The sequence below is a fragment of the Chanodichthys erythropterus genome, chromosome 11 (assembly GCF_024489055.1).
Source record: "Chanodichthys erythropterus isolate Z2021 chromosome 11, ASM2448905v1, whole genome shotgun sequence".
In the NCBI taxonomy this organism is placed as follows: Eukaryota; Metazoa; Chordata; class Actinopteri; order Cypriniformes; family Xenocyprididae; genus Chanodichthys; species Chanodichthys erythropterus.
The window spans coordinates 59,392,889-59,417,493 of record NC_090231.1 but is presented as its reverse complement, the minus strand read 5'-3'; the positions used below and the strand labels follow the sequence as shown (position 1 = coordinate 59,417,493).

Genomic DNA, 24,605 nt, shown 5'->3' with positions numbered 1-24,605 from the left:
GATTTGATTGCTTCTCTCATTTGTAAGTTGCTTTGGAGAAAAGCATCTGCTAAATGACTAAATGTAAATGTACATTACTGTATGTTTCTATATACACAAGCCGTCCGCCATATTGGAACGGTCAAATCCGCCCCGTGACCACTCGAGTTGACTGTACTGCACCGGTTCGGCAACCTATTTATTCACATGTATGAATAAATCTGCAAAAGGCATTAGCAGTTGATTTTTACACCATTTAGTTTATCATTAGCCATAGCGCTGCACACAGCTGTGACATTTTAGATTCAAATTCATTGTTTTGTTAGTGTGACTGATGAACAGACTCATGGTAACCGTTCCAACATGGCTGACGCATTGACTATGAATTTTAAATACTTTTACATTACATTTTTTGTTCCAGATTACATTTATCTGACACTGACTGATAAAATGGGAAGCAGAAAATATGCATGACTATTTAAATCAAGAAGTTGTTCCGTGTGTCGTAGTGTGAAAGGATCAATGGAAAAACACTAGCCAAATTTGTGGAGTGAATGATGTTATTGACTTCATGAGTGGCAAAGTTAAAGACTTGAGTATAGCTAAGAGGGCTTTTGCATCTGGAGGCTTATTCACGTCAGTGGAATTTGAGATTTTATGGAGTCCCTGAAAGTGAGAGAGAAGATGTTCGAGGTAAGATCATCATTCTTTGCAAGAATCTTGCCAAAAGCTAAAGACAATCTTCCAGCTGTCCATTCATTGCCCGGGTCGACAACAAGCCCAGAGGAGTCATCGTCCAATATACCTCTCAGCTGCTAAGGATTTTATCCTTCTCAAGAATAACAACCTGAAAATATCACAGGATCTGTCTCCAGCAGATAGAGAAAGAAGAGACAAGCTTTAGCCTGCTCTGGTAAACAAACAAGACAATATATCATGATTGCAAGAGCCTTTGAGAAGGAAATATTCCCTCCTGTTTAAAACATAGCTGTCACGGGTTAGCAGTAGCGATAGTCCATGGCGTGATACGTGTTTATTAAATAACATTTCATTAACAATCGTAAAGAAATACACACTATAGCATGTAACATCAACCAAAAACAATGAACTGAGGAAGAACGAAGGCTTAAACACACATGGTAATCAACGGAACAGGGAACAGGTGTGACTAATCAATGGAAGAACTCTAGAAGACTAAGGGTGCGTTTACACAATCATTTTCAACTAAAAATGAAAAACTTTTTATGCGTTTTGGAAATTCACTTACACAACAACAGCATTTTCGGGGCCTGAAAATGCAAACTTTTAAAATGAAATGAACATGTTTCAAAGTGCTAGTTTTGCAAAATGATACCGTTATCGTCTCTGTATATAACTACAAAAACGTGAATTTGTGAAAACAGTAATGTCATGTGTGTTCAGTCTACAGGTACAGAGTGTTTCTTTACAAAATTAGGTCGCCATCTACTGGCCTGACAGCAGAATACAGCATTTTCAGTCGTTCTCGCGGATCCGTGTGAACGGGGATCGTTTTGACAACAGTGTCGTCTGTACGTGAAAAATGCAAAGGAAAAACTGTGGATCGTTGTCGTGTAAACTTGCCCCAAGGCTAAAATTAAGCAAGACAGAGAACTAAACATGTAGCACCATTCTTATTGTCTTATTGAACTGGTGTGATGTCATTTCGAAATTAAGCCGAAACAAAGTTTGTTTGGAGTTTTTTCCGGGAGTCCAAAAATGTCGCCCAAGCTGGTAAAAACACCTCTGAACTATCATTGGTCCATGGCAATGATGTAATAGGTGGGTGTGGCTCTGAGGCTCCGCCTTATTTGAGGTGTAAATCTTGTTTTTCTTTGGTTCATTTCTTTTGTTCAGCCTCAAGAGTCCTTGCATCAAGTGCCGACCCAAAACTGCTTACTGCATGAAAGTACAAACAATTCAGTTTATTAACAGTAAGGTCATGTCACACAACCTGTCCGTCCATGTTGTTCTTTGCCTAATTTTAACAATTTGGCATTCAAGAAAAGCTTTATGCAATAGAAAGAAGGCTGTAAACGGGCACTGCACAAGGCCTGTGGAATTGTGTCACATTTCTTGCAGCTTTTTACCATTAGCAATGGATGTTTACCATATATAAGGCTGTGCAATGCTGAAATACGACCCCAGTCATCTGTCACACGTCATCTGCCGGCTTCCTGCCTCCACTATCCCCTTCACTCCCACAGATGTGCAGCTGCATTTTCATACATGACAAGTTCCAGAGCATCTACCGTTGCCTCTATAAACTACCTCTAGATTGTGAGTTTGAAACTGCCTACAAACACTCTTTAATGAAGGATAGACTCAGACTAGCTGTAAGTCTTAAAAACTATAGGACCTAAAAACTAGCTTAAAAAACAAGTGCTCAGTTGCAAGAAAGGACAGGTTTCACACCCTTACGCAAAGAAAATGTATTTACATTTAAATTATATGTATTTGTAATATGTATTTTATGAGGTGGCTAATTCGTATGACCTCACTGAATGATCTACACTTTCATCATTATCGGGTTGGGATTGGAACAAATTGAAACAAACCCCTAAACTTAAGTATTAACCTTTAGTGCACATGCATAGCTTAAGAAGAGGTGTGTTATTACATTTCTGCACATTACCAAACAAACAATGCTCAGATCTTCTCCAGAATGTGTATAAATGTAATTTGCATTTGTTTTGAAAAGAAAAAGAGCACATGGTTTGTCAAGTTGCTCTTCTAAATAGCAGGTAAGAGTTTGAGTTTCACAACAAATCATCCGACTAACAGTCCGTGATTTGGCATCCAATAAGAAGCAAAACAGATCTTTAAGAAACCAGCTGAAAGAAGGCTACTGTATGACTACATAGTGCTCATTCATCTTCTCAGGCCTGATTACAACACCAACCGGCCACAGTTCGGTTATAAATAGTGAGCTTTCTTTCTGCATACTTTGCATCTTGTAAAAGCGAGGGGACCTCATCGGCTGCCTTTGACATATGCCACGTGCCAGAGCGGAAAGCAACCGTTTTTTCAGCTGTGGTGAACACATACCTCTCGAGACCTGTCTGTCTGTCTAAACACATTCAAAATATAAGTGCAATGTAGTTCTGCTAACAGTGAAGAAAGCTCCCGTTCTGTTTACAAAGCTTCTTCTCTTATACTCCTTTTTGAAACCTAAATGCACATAGATTGAGCTATAGCCGCATTTCGAAGAGGCACAACAGGGTCTCTGTGAGGCTGAGGGGGAGGGAAACGGATTCCTCCCTCGGGGGACTTTGAGAAGCGTAAGTGGAGCTGGATGTGTCCACTGAGACAGTAATGTCCACATGGGATGCAAGGGGAGTCATGGTACTTGGGTTATCCATATCTTGTGGTTTTCCGGTCATCTGGCACCGAGCATTCTGGTATTTTATTAGGGTTAATCTTCTGTGATATTTACTGGATTTCAGAAATTTGTAAACTCATTTTGTGTTAAAATAAATAAAACTAACACAGAAATACTGGGATAAAAGTTTATAGTTTGGATATAAACACTAGCAGGGTTTCCATTATAGATTTGCACAAAACTTTTGCGATATTTTCTAAATGTTCATTAAAAAATCAATTGCGAAATGACGGCGTTTCCATTAACCCATGCTATGTGACTAAAACGTAATTTACGTGAAACGTAATCCCTATGGAAGAGGATTAGGGCCAAGCAATAAAAATAAAATAATAAAACCATCTCGAGATTGAAGTTGTTAAATTTTGAGAAATAAATCTAAATAAAATGTTGAGAATAAACTCATTAAATTACAAGAAATAACTCGTTAATTTTCGAGAAAAAAGTCAAGAAAAATTTTTGAGAATAAACTCGTTAAATTGCGAGAAAAAAACTCGTTAAATTTCAAGAAAAAACTATAAATGTTGTGAAAAAAGTCATTAAATTACGAGAAAAAAGTCGTTAAATTATGAGAAAAATGGCGTTAAATTACGAGAAAAAAGTTGTCAAATTACGAGAAAAATGTTACATTTCGAGAAAAAAGTTGAGATAAAATGTTGAGAATAAACTCATTAAATTATGACTTTATTCTCAACATTTTATCTCGACTTTTTTCTCAAAATTTAATGACTTTTTTTTCATAATTTAACAAATTTGTTCTCGTAATTTAATGACTTTACTTTATTCTCAACATTTTATCTCGACTTTTTTCTCAAAATTCTCGAAGTTTTTTTCTCGTAATTTAACGAGTTTATTCCCAACACTTTATCTCGACTTTTTTCTCAAGACTTAACGAGTTTTTTCTCGAAATTTAACAACTTTAATCTCGAGATGGTTTTAATTTTTTATTATGGCTTGGCCCTAATCCTCTTCCGTAATTCCCACAATTGTTCTATGAGTTTAATAATCTTTTATGAGTTTAATAAAGAACTCTGTCTCGTCTTCTGTCCAAACACACTTTTACATACGGCAGGTATTCCATTTGCAGTTTTGCAATAATATTCCTTTTTCGAAAATTGCCTGAAAAATCCCCTCTTTTTTTTTTTTTTTTTGCGATATATGGGAGTTTTTGCGAAATTGACGAGTTTCAATTGGGTGTATCTTCAATTCGCAATTTCATTTTGCGCAATTTGAAGGGTAATGGAAGCAAAGCTTCTGATGTCTACAGTAGCGATCAAAATAGAGCAAATCATCTTTTTTAAAGTAACTTGACTCTTCAAATAAAGATTGTATCATTACATCGTTACACCAGCAGGTGTCGACAAGTGCCTGTTAAAAATGTGTTATTCATTCATTATTCATTCAAGAGATTCGTTCAAAAATGCTGATTCTTCCAGTTATGAAACAAGTGAAGTCTTTATGAGTGAGTCATTGAATCATTCACTCAACCTGTTTATTTTATAATTCATTCAGATTAATTAAACATTTTAAATAGACTGCAGCATTTTGTCAGAACCTTTAGTAAGTTACATGTTATTTTGTTTAGTTGTCTGTTCAGAATCAAGGGAGAATCATGATCTCTATTTGAAGAAAAATGAAATCTCATTTTATCCAGAATCGTACAGGACAATGAACAATGCTTTTATTCGAGGGAATAATTGAGTTTATTTCCACGAGTTGATTTCCAGCTCGGGAACGTACAGTTTCGGCGCCCCAAAGCTAAAACAGCAGAGAATTTGCCTGATGGAGATAATCACACTGGGCTATTAGATTGGCCACTGGGTTAGTTTTGTTGTGCATATCTTGCGAAACAGCTTTTGGATAGCACGTTAGACAGACTGTGTACGGTTGCGAGTGAAGGCCTTAACTAGACATGAATCTCTCTGGGAGAGTGTGTGTGAAGGGATGAACGTACAGGCCTCCCGACCGCTACACACACCACATACCTCTGGAATCCCTTCGGACACAAGCCTGTCAGTGTTTCAGGGTTCAGTGACTGTGAGAAATGCACAGTTAAAGAATCTAAATGCTGTCAAAAACCAACGCAAACATGCAAATACGACTGTGTCATCTTTCTACACCATATAATAAAATATGAACGTCATTCTCCGTTAACAGACTGTAATCTGTATTTTGGCGCATACGGACGTTTGTTTACATATCACAGAAGATGAGCTCCATCTGCTGAGTTTCTTTCTCATCCTTACTAATGTCTTAGAAAGTTTTTCCTTATCATATCTGCCTTTTGCTTGCTTATTTGAGGATATTAGGATATTTCTCTGTATATATTCTTTGGAATAATATGTACTGTGACAAGTAAGTGTGGTTTTGGGTGAACTATCTTTAAGGTGTGCCTTCATTCTTAGAGGTTTTGTTTTTCTTTACTGTGAAGAAAATGGAAAGAATGCTTCTGTCTGAAACACTTTTCCTTTGTTAAAGATAAGATCATCTCTTTCCTGCTCTAACTTGTTGCAGTGCAGAAAAAAAAAAAAAAAAATGATTATAGTTCTGATAATCTTATCTTAAATCACACTGAGGTTTTGCCAAAGACTGGAATTGGGTGTCATCTCCTGTTATTCACTTGGATATGGGCATATTCCATGCAGATGTGCACGTTTAGCCCTTCCTGCATAAGCCTAATCATTGGTATCCATCTATTTTTGACATACTCTATGCACTTGCGCTTCTTCCGACAAATGGATCTGGATCTTTGACGCATTCAGTGACAGCCTCATGCTGTTATGTCTGGCAGAAGTAATAACACACAAAATGAACTGCATGCCTGACTTCAGTAAAATATGATAACAAAAAGGTCTTTTTTAGGGTCCGTTGTGTCCAGACATGTTGAACAAACCGCTGCTTTTGAGGATCCTGAGCAAAGACTTTAGAAAGATGGTGCACTCATAATGAGAGAAAGTGCAATGCACAATATGGTGGAATAAGTCCCGCCTTCTAAATAAATGAGCCAACTGCTGATTGGTAAAGTCATCACGTCACTGAAACCGCATGCATTGGCTGCTCCAGCCTGAAAAATGCAATTATGCATGATATCTAGAGAGGTGGGATCTTTTGACTTGAACCTGCAAGAAAATGTCAACAACGAGCCTATTTTACATGTGAAGGAAGCTATTTTTACAGTTTAGACGCTGTATCTAATCCAGAGAATGAAAGTATGCTGCACGAAGCATCTTATTTTACGGCATGGACGTGTGGTTTAGTACAATAAGCCCATTGATATTCCTCCTTTTCTTTCAAAGCATGCCAAGCTGAATCATATTCCTTCCTGAGAACGCATTAACTTTCATGAGTGGATTCTTTTCATTGTTCTTTTACGTGTGTGGAAATTATAACATCTGACTGTACTTGACAGAAAGGAATTGTGAAATGCAGGAATTACCCTACATATAACTTAATATCAAGGGGAAAATTTAATTAAATTTAGGCTGGTATATCAATATTGCATCACAGTACTTTATTCATTCAGTGTTATCTTTCTTTGATTGGACAGAAATTTGAAAATAGAATCGCTGCCGGGCTGAAGTTTTATACTAAAACTAGTATAAAGTTTCCCTGTTTTGGGGGAAAAGTATAGCTAAAAGAAATAATGCATCACATGCAAGGGGTTACTAAACCACAATCCCAGATCTCTTGCGTCTACTGGAGGCAGTCCATACAGCTGCTTTGGGAAGTCCCATTCATTTAGTGAATCGATTCGTTTAAACTCGTTAAAAGCGATTCACTTATTCGTTTGCAATTCTTTGACACTTAAAAGTGTTCCCAAACGTTTACACTGGCTATTTAATCTGTTCTTTTTTTTTCTTTTTTCCTTTTTTTTTTTTTTCTTTTTTTTGTCAAAAAACTTATATTTATATACTTTTTAAGATTATTTTACATAGTTTTTATTTATAAGCGTTTACTTGTACTTTTAGTATAGCCTACATTTTTACACTAAAATTCACATTGGTTTGAATGAACACTTCTGTTACATTTGATCTTTCCAAATCCTAAAACATTCGGTCTCAAATTCAGTCTTATCGCTAACGAGCCAGTGATTTGCGAATCGACTCAACGGAATCATTACAAATGAGTCGACTCAAAAGAATGATTCATTCGCGAATCGGACATCACTGTTTGGCACTGAAGAAGTAACTCAAGAGAAAGATGAGACGGCTAAGATCTCAGACGGGTCGACAGCGTCTCAATGCTTAGAAATTATGTTTTTCGAGCCGAGTTTACATATTCAGGTTTTTGGAAAATTGATTAAATTGTCATACACGGTCGGACAAACCGCGAACCTAATTTCCAAGCGCGTCTGTTATCCCTGAAACCCCTCTCGTATCATGACATGCAGCGGTGTTATTTTGCGCTGTGAAAAGAGTAAAACAGTGCTATCATCTGTTCTGGTTTTCATTTTAACTAGTTTACAAATAGGGACGGATGGTTTTAGGTGCAATGCACGGACGAATGGGAAGAAGTACGTTTCTTCTGACGCTTTTGACTACTTTTAGCGGCTTTGTCAACTCCACATATGGAACATGGAAGAGCAATTTTCATTCGAATCGTGTGAACAACATGGAAAAGCCTCCCTCTCAGCCTCACATCATCTTTATCATGGTTGATGACCAAGGATTTCGAGACGTGGGATATCACGGGTCCGAAATAAAGACTCCAACGCTGGACAGACTCGCTGCTGCGGGAGTTAAACTGGAGAATTACTATGTTCAGCCTCTGTGCAGCCCGTCCAGGAGCCAGCTGATGACCGGCAGGTGGGATATGTGCAGCACTGATATGTTAAAACTAATTTTCTGTATGCATGCATGGGATATCCAGATAGGGCAAGTATAGAAGCTTCATTTAATAAAAAATAAATATAATTGCGACTTTTTTATCTCGCAATTCTGACGATTTTTTTTTTTTTTTTTTTGAATTTTATAAACTTGCAATTGCGAGATATAAAGTCAGAATTGCGAGTTATAAAGTCAGAATTGCGAGATATAAAGTCAGAATTGCGATATATAAAGTCAGAATTGCGAGTTATAAAGTCAGAATTGCGAGATATAAAGTCAGAATTGCGAGTTATAAAGTCAGAATTGCGAGATATAAAGTCAGGATTGCGAGATATAAAGTCAGAATTACGAGATATAAAGTCAGAATTGCGAGTTCTAAAGTCAGAATTGCGAGATATAAAGTCAGAATTGTGAGTTATAAAGTCAGAATTGCGAGATACAAAGTCAGGATTGCGAGTTCTAAAGTCAGAATTGCGAGATATAAAGTCAGAATTGTGAGATATAAAGTCAGAATTGCGAGTTATAAAGTCAGAATTGCGTGATATAAAGTCAGAATTGCAAAATACAAAGTCAGGATTGCGAGTTCTAAAGTCAGAATTGCGAGATATAAAGTCAGAATTGTGAGATATAAAGTCAGAATTGTGAGATATAAAGTCAGAATTGTGAGATATAAAGTCAGAATTGCGAGATATAAAGTCAGAATTGCAAAATACAAAGTCAGGATTGCGAGTTCTAAAGTCAGAATTGCGAGATATAAAGTCAGAATTGTGAGATATAAAGTCAGAATTGCGAGTTTTAAAGTCTGAATTGTGTGATATAAAGTCAGAATTGCGAGATATAAAGTCAGAATTGCGAGTTATAAAGTCAGAATTGCAAAATACAAAGTCAGGATTGCGAGTTCTAAAGTCAGAATTGCGAGATATAAAGTCAGAATTGTGAGATATAAAGTCAGAATTGCGAGATATAAAGTCAGGATTGCGAGTTAAAAAGTCAGAATTGCAAAATACAAAGTCAGGATTGCGAGTTCTAAAGTCAGAATTGCGAGATATAAAGTCAGAATTGTGAGATATAAAGTCAGAATTGCGAGTTTTAAAGTCTGAATTGTGTGATATAAAGTCAGAATTGCGAGATATAAAGTCAGAATTGCAAAATACAAAGTCAGGATTGCGAGTTCTAAAGTCAGAATTGCGAGATATAAAGTCAGAATTGCGAGTTTTAAAGTCAGAATTGTGAGATATAAAGTCAGAATTGCGAGATATAAAGTCAGAATTGTGAGATATAAAGTCAGAATTGCGAGATATAAAGTCAGAATTGTGAGATATAAAGTCAGAATTGCGAGTTTTAAAGTCAGAATTGTGAGATATAAAGTCAGAATTGCGAGTTTTAAAGTCAGAATTGTGAGATATAAAGTCAGAATTGCGAGTTTTAAAGTCAGAATTGTGAGATATAAAGTCAGAATTGCGAGTTTTAAAGTCAGAATTGTGAGATATAAAGTCAGAATTGCGAGTTTTAAAGTCAGAATTGTGAGATATAAAGTCAGAATTGCGAGATATAAAGTCAGAATTGCAAAATACAAAGTCAGGATTGCGAGTTCTAAAGTCAGAATTGCGAGATATAAAGTCAGAATTGTGAGATATAAAGTCAGAATTGCGAGTTTTAAAGTCTGAATTGTGTGATATAAAGTCAGAATTGCGAGATATAAAGTCAGAATTGCGAGTTATAAAGTCAGAATTGCGTGATATAAAGTCAGAATTGCAAAATACAAAGTCAGGATTGCGAGTTCTAAAGTCAGAATTGCGAGATATAAAGTCAGAATTGTGAGATATAAAGTCAGAATTGCGAGATATAAAGTCAGGATTGCGAGTTAAAAAGTCAGAATTGCGAGATATAAAGTCAGAATTGCGTGATATAAAGTCAGAATTGCAAAATACAAAGTCAGGATTGCGAGTTCTAAAGTCAGAATTGCGAGTTCTAAAGTCAGAATTGCGAGTTATAAAGTCAGAATTGCGAGATATAAAGTCAGAATTGCAAAATACAAAGTCAGGATTGCGAGTTAAAAAGTCAGAATTGCGAGTTCTAAAGTCAGAATTGCGAGATATAAAGTCAGAATTGCGTGATAAAAAGTCAGAATTGCAAAATACAAAGTCAGGATTGCGAGTTAAAAAGTCAGAATTGCGAGTTCTAAAGTCAGAATTGCGAGATATAAAGTCTGAATTGCGAGATATAAAGTCAGAATTGCGAGATATAAAGTCAGAATTGCAAGTTATAAAGTCAGAATTGCATGATAAAAAGTCAGAATTGCAAAATACAAAGTCAGGATTGCGAGTTAAAAAGTCAGAATTGCGAGTTCTAAAGTCAGAATTGCGAGATATAAAGTCAGAATTGTGAGATATAAAGTCAGAATTGCGTGATATAAAGTCAGAATTGCAAAATACAAAGTCAGGATTGCGAGTTAAAAAGTCAGAATTGTGAGATATAAAGTCAGAATTGCGAGTTATAAAGTCAGAATTGCGTGATATAAAGTCAGAATTGCAAAATACAAAGTCAGGATTGCGAGTTAAAAAGTCAGAATTGCGAGATATAAAGTCAGAATTGCGTGATATAAAGTCAGGATTGCGAGTTAAAAAGTCAGAATTGCGAGTTATAAAGTCAGAATTGCGAGTTATAAAGTCAGAATTGCGTGATATAAAGTCAGAATTGCGAGATATAAAGTCAGAATTGCGAGTTATAAAGTCAGAATTGCGTGATATAAAGTCAGAATTGCGAGATATAAAGTCAGAATTGCGAGTTATAAAGTCAGAATTGCGTGATATAAAGTCAGAATTGCAAAATACAAAGTCAGGATTGCGAGTTAAAAAGTCAGAATTGCGAGTTCTAAAGTCAGAATTGCGAGTTATAAAGTCAGAATTGCAAAATACAAAGTCAGGATTGCGAGTTAAAAAGTCAGAATTGTGAGATATAAAGTCAGAATTGCGAGTTCTAAAGTCAGAATTGCGAGATATAAAGTCAGAATTGCGTGATATAAAGTCAGAATTGCGAGATATAAAGTCAGAATTGCGAGTTATAAAGTCAGAATTGCGTGATATAAAGTCAGAATTGCAAAATACAAAGTCAGGATTGCGAGTTAAAAAGTCAGAATTGCGAGTTCTAAAGTCAGAATTGCGAGTTATAAAGTCTGAATTGCGAGATATAAAGTCAGAATTGCGAGTTATAAAGTCAGAATTGCATGATATAAAGTCAGAATTGCGAGTTATAAAGTCAGAATTGCGAGATATAAAGTCAGAATTGCAAAATACAAAGTCAGGATTGCGAGTTATAAAGTCAGAATTGCGAGTTATAAAGTCAGAATTGCGAGATATAAAGTCAGAATTGCGAGTTAAAAAGTCAGAATTGTAAGAAAAGAAATCAGAATTACCTTTTTTTTTTTAAGTTTTGTGGCAGAAACAAGCTTCCATAGCCAAGAATAAAGTTAAGTCAGCTTTATTTCTTTATTCAATGCAGAATGTTTCAAAGCAGCTTTACTGTGATAAACAGGAATAATTATTCAAGGATTCAAACAAGATGGTGTTTTTGTGTGCATGTTCTCCACCCACAATAGTGTTGAATGCCTGACTCCAGTGTTCCCATAGTAAAACATCTGGTCCACGCCTCAGGAAACAGGAAGGTTGCTATAGGAATCTCTTTTGGCAATTTGCTTTGGAAGTAGTGAATGAATCAACCCCACCCCGCAGTCATTTACAGTGAATGCGCTGAACAGAATGACTCTGGCTCTCTGTGATGGGGATTTATTGGGGTAATATATCTCAGATCACTTCACAGTGACTGTGTGGTCGAGTCAGAAACAGAGATTAACATCACGCATATCCAAGGATATAAGACAACGTTTTATTCTAAGAAGAGATAACAAATGTTTTAAAATTGTTTGTCGTAATTGAACTTCTCAGGATAACTTTAGTGGGGTTTCAAAGCAGATCAGGACTTTCTGTTATCTGTTCTGTTTCACACCAAGACTTTTAGAGAGATATAATAAGTGAACGGGAAAGAAAATAAATATTTCTATGAAATATCAAACATTTAACCCAACCACTGGGTCAAAACAATCCAATCTTTTGGATATGTCCACTTTCAACCCAACTTGCATTTTTAGAGTGCTCATTGTATATAATGGGAAAACCCATTTTTGTCCATGTTTGCGCACATATTATGTAAAGTAAAATAGTATAGCAAATCATTGTCTAATATCTTCCGTACCATATTTGAGAATCTCTGTGCAAAGTTTGGTTCAGGTGGTTTCTGAATCTGGATTTCCATTAAACACCTATTAAATGCATGCACTAGTATGGATACTAAATGCAAAATATTAACATTTTCTGAACATTCTTTATTCTCATATGTGTTTTTACAGAGGACAAATTATAGAAAACAAAAGGAACCTAAAAATTGACTAGTATATTGAATATATATATATATATATATATATATATATATATATATATATATATATATATATATATATATATATAAAAAAAAACATTGTTTTGGTTGTAGAATCTTGTTTTCATGTTCTTATTAACTGGATGAGGCTTGGTGTCCTCCACATAGGACATCTCATAAAACATTTGTTTTCCCAAAACAGAAATGTACAGAACTTTTTTCCTCTGTGTCTCAGGAGGATAACACCAGTAGATAAATCCATCCTCAGCCATATTCTGGATTCTCAGAGGTTGACTTCTTCAGATCTCATTTTTCTTGAGTGAGCTGTTCAGGTTGATTTAACTTTATGGAGAAGCTTTAAGATAATCCCTATCCCAGGGAATTATGTCCTCTGGTTCATTTCCAGCTTCCAGCTGTTTTAAAGGGGTTATATCATGCATTGGGGTGGATCAGTGGTCAGTGCTGTCGCCTCACAGCGAGAAGATCCCTGGTTTGAGTCCCGGCTCAGCCGGAGGCCTTTCTGTGTGGAGTTTGCACATTCTCACTGTGTCTGTGTGGGTTTTCCTCACAATCCAGAAACGGAAATGGTACTTAAAAAAAAAAAAAAAAAAAATCTTTTTTCCACCGAAGTTACCCGGAACAATTTGTCCCGGGAACTTTTTTCCTAGGATTCCCCCACCACAGACCTTTTGCTGTCTGTGTTTCCATCGCAGTCTAAAGTACAGTGAAGATGACGTAGGACTATGTGTGACTTTCCAGTTCCCGCTGGATTCCGTCCTCCACATATAAGCTTAAAAAATCTTGAACATCATCGTCGGTCCATCAGTCGTATTTTTTAAACTCTGCATTGTTGATTTGAATAGCAAACGACTCTTACTGCACACACCGCAACGGACTTTTTTTAAATTGGGAGTTGAAATAAAATGCTGCATGGAGTCAACCAATCAAAATGCTGCGTGAACTCAACCAATCAGTATGTTCAGCGCCCAAGTCCCACCTCTGAAAGTTCCTAAACTTTGAAAAAGTACTACCTCGAGAGCAGGGACTTTTTGAAAGGGAAATTTTTACCCAGAACTTCATTTTGACCCTGGTCCCTGTGGTTGAAACACACAGAGTACCAACCCAAAGTTTTCCCCTAGTTCCTGGGTTCCTAGTTCCTCTGCTGTGGAAACGCTGCTAAATATATCCTGCTTATCAGCCTTATAACAGCTGTTATCTCAAAAGATCAATGAAAATGACAATTTCTCATGATATAACCCCTTTAATATATACTGATAATATTATATTGAATAAGCGCTGCAAATGGAAATGTTTCAGCTGCTTTTAGTCGTTAAACTATCTTGAATTGTCACTCTTCAGCCTGTGAATTGCTCAATCCTGAAAGTGCTCTTCAACAAAAAAGGTCTTCGCTAAAAAGATTACATTACAGAAAAAGAGGCTGAGTTGCTTATCTTGGCATCCCCCGTCCCTTAAAGCTACAACAGCTGTCTAAAATATGCTAAATGTAATTGAAAGGGACAGGCGTTGGTCATGTTTTTGTTGTAAAACAATTCGCTTCTCTGATGGGTGCCTGAATCTGATGCCTTTAGATATGAAAGTCCAAAAACATCACATCTGCCCATATAAGCAGTACATTCAGTTCTTCTTTTTAGCTTTTACCCTTTAAGGTATTCAGTACCATCTGATAAAAAGATGTTTCTGGCCGCATCTGTGTGGGACAGTCCGGCTGTAGCCGAAAAACCTGCCAAGCAAAGCAAATCAGATAATCGCTAATTAAATTTTGGTTGTCATCAAGCTGCCATTACGATGAATAGAACTGTGCTCTTTGTTTCCTTATCTTTGTACCTTATTCGACACACCCAATTCATTTCAAAGCTGATGAGTTACTGAGAAAATCAGGTGGTTTAGATAAGGAAGGGATTTCAAAATGTGCAGTTCTGTGGCGCTCCAGAACCAGGATCGGCAAACACTGTCATAATGAACAAGCCTAAACTGGGGTTGACTGGGGCTGAATGGCAAAAATTGTCAATATTACAAAAAAGCATAATAAAAGTACCACATAGCTTGTGAACTACGTTAATTTATTCAAGTCTTCTAAAGCCATTCAAAAGCTTCAAGTATTAGCAGAAGTAATGTGTAATGCCGGGTTCAGACTACACAATATTTTTTTGTCTATTACAATAGTCAGATTATGCAATTTTGACTCCTAAATTCTTGTGGTGTCGTGGACAAGAAACATGTCAGACTATATACATTGTTTACCGACCAATCATAGCTTCCCGACATGCGTGATGTCATCGAGAAGGTGGAGCTAGCGACTTACTTCCGTAAACAAGAGTGTAAACAAACACTGTCTACCAGAGTGGCGTGTTTTGTACTGGCTGTCTTGAAAAGCCCCGCAAAAAAAGAAAAGAAATCCCATCAGCAGACACATTCCTGGATTGCATAAAGAGGACAGCATGGGCTGTCAATCCTCCAAAGAGAACTTGAGGTAAAATATTGTTTATCTTCTGTGCTCCTATTGGTCAACCCATTAGAAATAAAAAAATTAAACATGTTAGTCTTTTTTTTAGTCAGGACTTCATGAAGCGTCACAGGCCCGGTATTCATTGTCTTCTACTATGACACACAATATGAGATAAAAATAAAGCTCTAGCGTAAGTTCTGCCGGGAAGACTCAAATGTTACGTCACTTATTAGTTCAGATCTCCCCAATTGTCATCTAACACTTGGAGTATAAAAGATCGGTACTTACACAGTTCACAGATGCTGACGCCAACCTTCACGCCACTGTCCATACCTCCCGGGGGTCGGCTACACCCCTGCCTTCATCTTCAGGCAGGAAATGCAAAGTCTGCAACCCTCAGGATGTGAGCTACGGACGGTGCCTATGCCAAAGAACTTTATCTTACAATATTTCGCTTGCTGATTGGTAATAAATATAATATTTGTTTCTTTATCTTGCCTCCCGAGCCTTTCTGGTAGAACCATCAATTCTTGCATCCCGACGGCAATTGTCATTTATGAATCACCACAACACCAGATCGTGCCAAGATCATGTAGTCTGAACCTGGCATAAGTTCACAAAACATTCTCAGTCTCAATCATCCAGTTTCAGCATGAAAGAAATAACATCGAAATGTGTTTGAAAGAATCTGAGAATGATTAAAAATGAGAGAATTGTCAGTTTTGGGTGAACCAATGCTTTAAAGATGAATTTGAAGAAATCTAAGAGGATGTTGAATCATAGGATGAGTCTCCTGCTCAGAAGGACCTTGAGATGGTTAGTTACTGGGTTACTGTAAAGAGAAAGGGTGTAATGAATGGCTGGTCTAGTGGGAACGAGGGAACGTGTTTTAATGCTCTGTGGTCTGAATTTGATTAGCTGTAGAGTTCCACTTATTGAAAGCAGATGTGGGAGGGATGTTGGAGCAAGCAGCAGAACATGGGTCAGCAAGTCTTCCAGCAGAGGCTGGTTAGGGATTCGTATTTCCTGGTGGCTTTGGTGATCATAAAACATGTCTTGTGAGACTTTTGGGTTGTGTTAAGAAGAGTTTTTAGTTTAATATTGGTTATAAGCTACAGTATTTGGAAATAAGTTACAGAATGAAGCTGTAGTTGTAGTGTGGGTAGTGCATATGTGCTGATGTCTCTAGGGGACGCAGGTTTGAATTTGATGTAATGCCATGTCCATATCTCATTCCCTTCTCTCTGTCTTCACTTGACCTGCCTTATAAAACATTACAAGCACACTCATGGACACCTCTTGTTTCAGTCTGAATGAATTTTTTGTGTCATAAATTTTTACTAAAGTTAAAACCAAGAAGGTTCATTTCTGCAATTTTTCTTGGAACCCCAAAATAGTAAAACCACCAAAACAAGGTATTTTTCAGAATGTTCATGCTGCTCTATTACAACACGACTTGGCACACAAAATCGTGTCATGGCAGGTTTAACGTCAGCGATGCCAAACATCATTTATTCTTTTGTTTCATTACTGATCATCGTCACGCATTTTAATATTTGAAATTCGAGAGTCATAATTGAGGACAAGATTAAGCTTTCTCCCTCATTCAATCTGTGTACATGATCATATTTTACCATTACCATTGCTATAACTACAACCTAATATCTTCCATTGTCGGTGGGACATTAATTCACTGGACTCATGAAGTCAAAGATGAGTGTTTTCTTCATGGACAGCACATATGTCTATCAGATCAACTGAGTGTATATTGAGCCAAATCCATTTTATTTTTCTGACATTGATTAGATTTGAGCTGTTATCTGTAGCTCTTATTTGATTTGGATGGGCAGTTTTAGGGTGTGTTCACACTTGTAGTTCCGTTCTCTTGGTTCTTTTGGTCTGGACCAAAAAAGAAAATTTTTATCATTTTTAACACCGAACCTAAGAATACAAAACAAAAGGCCACAGACAGCTTTTACGTTTTATATCTTTCAAAAGAACTTAAACATCCAAAACAATGCTGTGGACTAAATGCGCTCATTGTATGTGTGAGAATTCATGAAGAGTTAATAAAATGCGTAAAGAAGTCAAAACACTGGTAGGAATTCCACCATTTCTCACACAAACGAAGATCTGCTGCAAGGAGATGGAGGTTTCGCACCTGTACTGAACTGTAATGGTCAAAATAGGTGTCAAACTCATTATAGGTTGAGGGCCGAATTACCCTTTTTTAAACCTTAGTGCGCTGACAATTAGCCTACATTAGTATGAACCATACTGTAACCCTGTTCCCTGAAAAAGCGGGAACGAGACGCTGAGCTGAGCGCTATGGGAACACCTTTGTGTGTGACCGGCCGTGAAGCATGTGTGCAAACGCCAATGAAATCGGCCTTGAGCTTGAACCTCTGATGATGACGTCATTGGAATGGGCGCTCGTCAGAGATTGCAAATAGATGTGCAACAGCTGCATCTTTCAAGTATTACTTTGTCTGAAGATACGTCTAGACACATACAGATTAGCATAAACATCCAAACTATAAAATCTTATGAATGTATGTGGAGAGGACCAGCCTTGACACCCCTGCCCTATGACAAGAAGAACCAGGTATCCTTGAGATATGTCAAACCGCACCAGAGTTTGTTTGGAAGTGGACTTAGACCCCCTGAGAAGATAGGTCTCTGTCCACTTGTTGGATGCGGACCAAGGTTCGGATGGCAGCATTCACACTTATCCAAATGAACTGTACTAACAGAGCAACTGCACCAGAGTACGTTTTAATCAAGCCAGACCTGCCAAGTGTGGCAACACCCTTAGAGTAAAACATCTCAAATGAGGACCAAATGTCTGTTTCATTCAGTGCTTATCATTTGCTGTTACTAATTTTGTATATTTCTGTGTCCTAGATATCAAATTCACACCGGCCTCCAGCATTCCATCATCCGACCCACTCAGCCAAACTGCCTCCCTCTGGAGAACATCACCCTCCCTCAGAAACTGAAGAATGCTGGGTACTCTACTCATATGGTGGGAAAGTGGCACCTGGGGTTCTATAAGCGAGGCTGTATGCCTACTCAGCGTGGCTTTGACACCTTCTTTGGCTCTTTGTTGGGTAGTGGCGACTACTACAGCCATTACAAATGTGACAGCCCAGGAATGTGTGGGTACGATCTTCACGAGGGGGAAGAAGCAGCCTGGGAGCAGGACCATGGCATCTATTCCACCATTATGTATACTCAAAAGGCTGTGAACATCCTGGCATCTCACAATCCTAATCGGCCAATCTTCCTCTACTTGGCCTACCAGGCTGTACACTCACCCTTGCAGGTTCCTGCTCGCTACCTCGAACGTTACAAGTCCATCCCAAACTTGCATCGTCGTAAGTACGCTGCAATGGTCAGCTGCTTGGATGAGGCCATACGCAATATAACTCTAGCTCTCAAGCAGTATGGATATTATGACAACATGGTTATGGTGTACTCCTCAGACAATGGAGGCCAACCAATGGCAGGAGGCAGCAACTGGCCACTAAGAGGCAGTAAAGGAAGTTACTGGGAGGGAGGAATACGGGCGGTAGGGTTCGTACATAGCCCTTTACTGGTCAAAAAGGGCACTAGAAGCAGGGCTCTGATCCATATTACTGACTGGTACCCAACACTGGTGATGCTCGGTGAAGGTACGCTCGATGAGAACCAGAGTCTTGATGGTTTCGATGTCTGGGAAGCCATCAGTGAGGGACGTCCTTCACCCCGACTGGATATTCTCCACAACATAGACCCCATCTACGCCAAAGCCAAGAATGGCTCCTGGAAAGCAGGCTATGGAATCTGGAACACGGCCATCCAGGCAGCACTCCGTGTAGGAGACTGGAAGCTTCTGACTGGTGTGCCAGGATATAGTGACTGGATTCCACCACAGACTTTCTCCACCCTGCTGTTGGCCAATCGTTGGCACAATGAGCGTGTGAGCTGGGATCGAGGCAAGTCTATATGGCTCTTCAACATTACAGCTGATCCATATGAACGAGTGGACCTTTCCCGACGATACCCACATGTGGTGAAAAAGATGCTATTCAGGCTTCTACGGTACAACAAGACAGCTGTGCCATGCCGCTACCCTCCCAAAGATTATCGCTCCAATCCTCAGTATAACGGGGGAGTCTGGGGGCCCTGGTACACAGATGATGATGAAGATGAGGATGATAACCTTCTCTCATATGATTTAGAACAGATGAAGAGTTGGAAGAAAGGAAAACGGAGAGGGAAATTCAAAAGAAAGACCTGAGGGCTATAGAATTGTTGGCTCCCATTTTGACATTCTTGGTACCTTTATGAACTCAGGGATGTAGTCTTTAAATAATTTTGAGTATAGGTTTATAGATTTACCTCCAATTTCATGATCAAATGTCATTTTTTCGTATTTTAAATATTTTCTATCCCAGTTCAATGTGCAGATAACTATAGAGTGTAAACACTGTGGGGCTTTCAAAGCATTGCTCTTCTTTGAAAAGTCTGAAATGTCTACTTTTGGCTCAAGCAGATTTGGGTCAGGACAACCGGCAGCAGACGGGAACATTGGAAGAATAGCATTGATTTTGCACCTCCGTTTGGTGCCGCTAAAGGCACAAAAACAATGACTTTAATGACAAGAAATGCATGCTGAGGAAGGAAACCACTTCAACTACTACTACAAGTCCTAGAACTTGAATTAAAAAAAGTTTTGGGGTTGCATAAGAAAGTTAAATGAATTGGTGCTATATTCTTGGCAAACATTTGAAATAAGAAAATTTCTATTATGTATCATGAAATTGCAAACCTCAGAAAAAGAAAAATTAAAGGGTTATTTCACCCATAAATTAAAATACTCTCATTAATTACTCCGCCTCATGTCATTCCAAACCCGTAAGTCTGTCGTTCATCTTCAGAACACAAATGAAGATATTTTTAATAAAATCTGAGAGATTTCTGTCCTTTCATTGACAGTCTATGCAGCTACCACTCTTTCAAGCCCCAGAAAGATAGTAAAGACATCATTAAAGGTTTAGTTCACCCAAAAACGAGTAAAAATAATCAAAAATATCTTAATTTGTGTTCTGAAGATGAATGAAGGTCTTATGGGTGCGGAATGACATGAGGTAGAGTAATTAATGAGAGAATGTTCACTTTTGGTTGAACTAACCCTTTAAGAAGCATTTAGTGAAGTATTTTTTAATCACTGTTGTGATTTCATGCATTAAAATGTCATTGTTTTGTCTGTTGTCTGGCCTGGTCTGGCACCAGTAAACTTGAATGTAAGATCAATACATACTCCTTGGTCTTCTTTTTCTTTCGCTTAATTTTGCTGTCTGGGGAATTTCAAGATTTTAGATTTGGTCTGACATTTTTAAAAAGACAATAATGGAATGGATATGGGCTTAAAATATTTACAGGGGTCCTTGATTATGATTTTCCTTTTTTAACTTTAGTTAGTGTGTAATGTTGCTGTTTGATCATAAACAACATCTGCAAAGTTATGATGCTCAAAGTTCAATGCAAAGAGAGATATTTTCTTTTACAGAAATCACTTTTTAAGGACTACAACAAACGGCTGGTAGGGACTACAACGAGCTTCTTCCTGGGTTAGTGACATCACAAACCCTAAAATTTACATAAACCCCGCCCCCGAGAACACACAACAAAGGGGGCGGGGCCATGTTGGGCTGCTTTAGAGAAGAGGAAGAGTTGTTGTAGTCGAGTGTTGTTGTCATGCCGTCATTTTACTCCGGACTGCTTCACAAACGAGGGTCAATTCAACACAAAAGATGAACATGACGGCACATGCTAGTGGATGAGTTGAATCAACTCCACAGAAACTACATCAATTTATCCACTAACCATTCAGAAACGTCTAAAAGTTGTAACTTCTTCCTGAGTCTCTCCATCAGTGTCGACTCCGGTTTGAACAATGTAAGGCTGAACACTTTCCTCATTTTGGCTGCGTGAGATTCTCCAGCTTTGTTGTTGTTGAGCTGCTAAAGCTCCGCCCTCTTCTGGAGCAGCAGCTCATTTGCATTTAAAGGGACACACACAAAAACGGCGTGTTTTTGCTCACACCCAAATAGGGGCAAATTTGACAAGCTATAATAAATGATCTGTGGGGGATTTAGAGCTGAAACTTCACACACACATTCTGGAGACACCAGAGACTGATATTACATCTTGAGAAAGGGGCGTTATAGGTCCCCACAAATAATTGATTTTACAACCCCTGGTACTGATTTTTTAGATACAAACTTAACTTTACCAATACACACACGCACTCTTACAACAAGCAGCAATAAGATTTTGTCAGTCACTTGGTTTCAATATCTGTACCAGTGCACTGGTTAGTCCTGCTGACAGTTTAGTTTATTTGGTCACTTTCCACATAGCTGTATATAAAGGAACAAATATATATTGTCACTTGTGGTGCCGTGCAGTTTCACTGTGTTCAGTGTGATTGCTCATCGCTTGAGTCTTGTTGCATTGCGTCTGGTTAGTGTAATACTTTCCTGCAGTCCATCTCTTACTGAGTTTGTTGAGTGGCTTTCAGCTGTGTGGTTATGTCAGTCATCAAGCCAGATGCATATAACCTTCGGTACATTCCAACAAACACAAAAAAACGAACATGAGTTTTATTGTTCAGCGCTACCCTAGAGGGCAACAAAATGACGCAGCTGGATGACATAATCTGGACCGTTTCCTTGAGAACAATCCGATGATCCCTCGCAGTTACACCACAGCTGTCTTCGTGAAACAAAGCTGGAACAGATTACAGTTCCGCGCATTAAATGTACCAGCAGAATGGCACCAGCTTCATTTGTCAGCAGGAGGTGTTCGGCTCGTCTGCAGGGCTGGATCTCTTGGCAGCGCTCTGCATTCCTCCAGGCTGAGCTCTTCCATGTTTCTGAATATGCTGTTGGCTGGTTCCCATCGGTCCATGCCGTCACTGGACTTCTACAGCTTGTTAGAGGAAACACTTTCTGTATTGCATATCCTTATGGAAAGAAAATATATTTCCCTATATATGAATGATCAATATATTACGATTTAACAGTATTTTTGAAAATACGTTTTTCATATATTGAAAAATATGTGATTATATATTTACTAATATATTGTATGCAATTTTATATTCAGTAATATACTTCATAATATGTGATCATCAGATATGGTGCATGCATAATATATTGCAGATATATGGTAAAATATATTATGAAACACATTTCTTATATTTTATAATTATTTACATTTTAAATGTTTCATATGTTCAAGTTAGTTAACAAAAGCACATGTGCATGCACTAAAGTTTCTACCAAAGAGACTGCTATAGCGTTCACAGCCGTTACTCTTTAAATAAAGTTATTATAGTCTTAATGAAGTTCAGCTAATCATAAACCTAACCACAGGCTCACACATGCCAGAAAACCTTTTAAAGTCCAAAATAATACAAATTTAAACACTAACAGATCTCCAATTTTAAAAACAAGGCTCATTTTGTCAAAACACTACACACAATTCACAGATCCACACACACAAGTAGCAGAACACCTCAGGTCTTTTGCAAAATGAATCACTTCATTCAAAACTTTACATTAATTTAACAAAACCCAACTTTGACACCGTGTGGAACACACATGGTTCATCCTGATTCTGTTTGATTCATTTACACACTGCTGTGCTCATTTTACTGTGTGTTATTTTTAATTTGAGTGTGTAAGCAATCGTGAAAAACTGTAATCCACAAGCAAAATACTAAGAGCCTTATAAGTGTATAAGAGGCTGTGTACTGATATGATATATGACAGGATATGAAGGTCATTGGTGTGTATTGTGTATTACTCCTGTAGGGGGCAGTGTCAGATTCAGTCGGGCTGCAGCTCTTTCTGGCAGACAGTGAAGGTTCGGCAGGTTCATGTTTTCTCTGTCTTTCCTTCATCCCTCCTTCAGCTGCTCCAGTCCTCCATCGCTCCATTAAACACTCTCTCTTTCTTTTTTAAACATACTTTTTCTCGAACGTGCTGCTTGTGAAAATATGCTTAGTGTGTGTTTTATGACCGTGTGTGTGTGTGTGAGTGTGTGTGTGTGTGTGTGTGTGTGTGTGTGTTTATATGTGTGTGTGTGTGTATGTGTGTTTATATGTGTGTGTGTGTGTGTGTGTGTGTTTATATGTGTGTGTGTGTGTATGTGTGTTTATATGTGTGTGTGTGTTTGTTTGTGTGTGTGTTTGTTTATATGTGTGTGTGTGTGTGTGTGTTTGTATGTGTGTGTGTGTATGTGTGTTTATATGTGTGTTTATATGTGTGTGTGTGTGTGTGTGTGTGTTTGTATGTGTGTGTGTGTATGTGTGTTTATATGTGTGTGTGTGTGTTTGTGTATGTGTGTTTATATGTGTGTGTGTGTGTATGTGTGTTTAAATGTATGTGTGTGTGTTTGTGTATGTGTGTTTATATGTGTGTGTGTGTGTGTGTATGTGTGTTTAAATGTATGTGTGTGTGTTTGTGTATGTGTGTTTATATGTGTGTGTGTGTGTGTGTGTGTTTATATGTGTGTGTGTGTGTATGTGTGTTTATATGTGTGTGTGTGTGTGTGTGTGTTTGTATGTGTGTGTGTGTGTTTGTTTATATGTGTGTGTGTGTGTGTTTGTTTATGTGTGTGTTTATATGTGTGTGTTTGTTTATATGTGTGTGTGTGTGTGTGTGTGTTTGTTTATATGTGTGTGTGTGTGTGTTTGTTTATATGTGTGTGTGTGTTTGTATGTGTGCGTGTGTGTGTGTGTTTAAATGTATGTGTGTGTGTTTGTGTATGTGTGTTTATATGTGTGTGTGTGTGTGTGTGTGTGTTTATATGTGTGTGTGTGTGTATGTGTGTTTATATGTGTGTGTGTGTGTATGTGTGTTTAAATGTATGTGTGTGTGTTTGTGTATGTGTGTTTATATGTGTGTGTGTGTGTGTATGTGTGTTTAAATGTATGTGTGTGTGTTTGTGTATGTGTGTTTATATGTGTGTGTGTGTGTGTGTATGTGTGTTTAAATGTATGTGTGTGTGTTTGTGTATGTGTGTTTATATGTGTGTGTTTGTGTATGTGTGTTTATATGTGTGTGTGTGTGTGTATGTGTGTTTAAATGTATGTGTGTGTGTTTGTGTATGTGTGTTTATATGTGTGTGTGTGTGTGTGTGTGAGTGTTTAAATGTATGTGTGTGTGTTTGTGTATGTGTGTTTATATGTGTGTGTGTGTGTGTGTGTGTGTGTTTATATGTGTGTGTGTGTATGTGTGTTTATATGTGTGTGTGTGTGTGTGTGTTTGTTTATATGTGTGTTTATATGTGTGTGTGTGTGTGTTTGTATGTGTGTGTGTGTATGTGTGTTTATATGTGTGTGTGTGTGTTTGTGTATGTGTGTTTATATGTGTGTGTGTGTGTATGTGTGTTTAAATGTATGTGTGTGTGTTTGTGTATGTGTGTTTATATGTGTGTGTGTGTGTGT

General features: G+C 37.8%; 1 protein-coding gene across 1 annotated transcript; it reads left to right on the top strand.

The window, feature by feature from the left end:
• The first annotated feature begins 7,594 nt into the window (after window positions 1-7,594).
• On the top strand, window positions 7,595-20,077 carry arsj (arylsulfatase family, member J). The gene is made up of 2 exons (XM_067401583.1): window positions 7,595-8,181; window positions 18,008-20,077. The coding sequence occupies exons 1-2, from the start codon at window positions 7,853-7,855 to the stop codon at window positions 19,383-19,385; spliced, it is 1,707 nt and encodes a 568-aa protein (XP_067257684.1). The 5' UTR covers window positions 7,595-7,852; the 3' UTR covers window positions 19,386-20,077.
• The last annotated feature ends 4,528 nt before the right edge of the window (window positions 20,078-24,605 follow it).

Coding starts and splice junctions, on each gene's coding strand:
- arsj (XM_067401583.1), top strand. CDS start 7,853: ATGGTTTTAGGTGCAATGCACGGACGAATGGGAAGAAGTACGTTTCTT. Junction 8,182..18,007: donor AGCCAGCTGATGACCGGCAG/GTGGGATATGTG, acceptor TCTGTGTCCTAG/ATATCAAATTCACACCGGCC.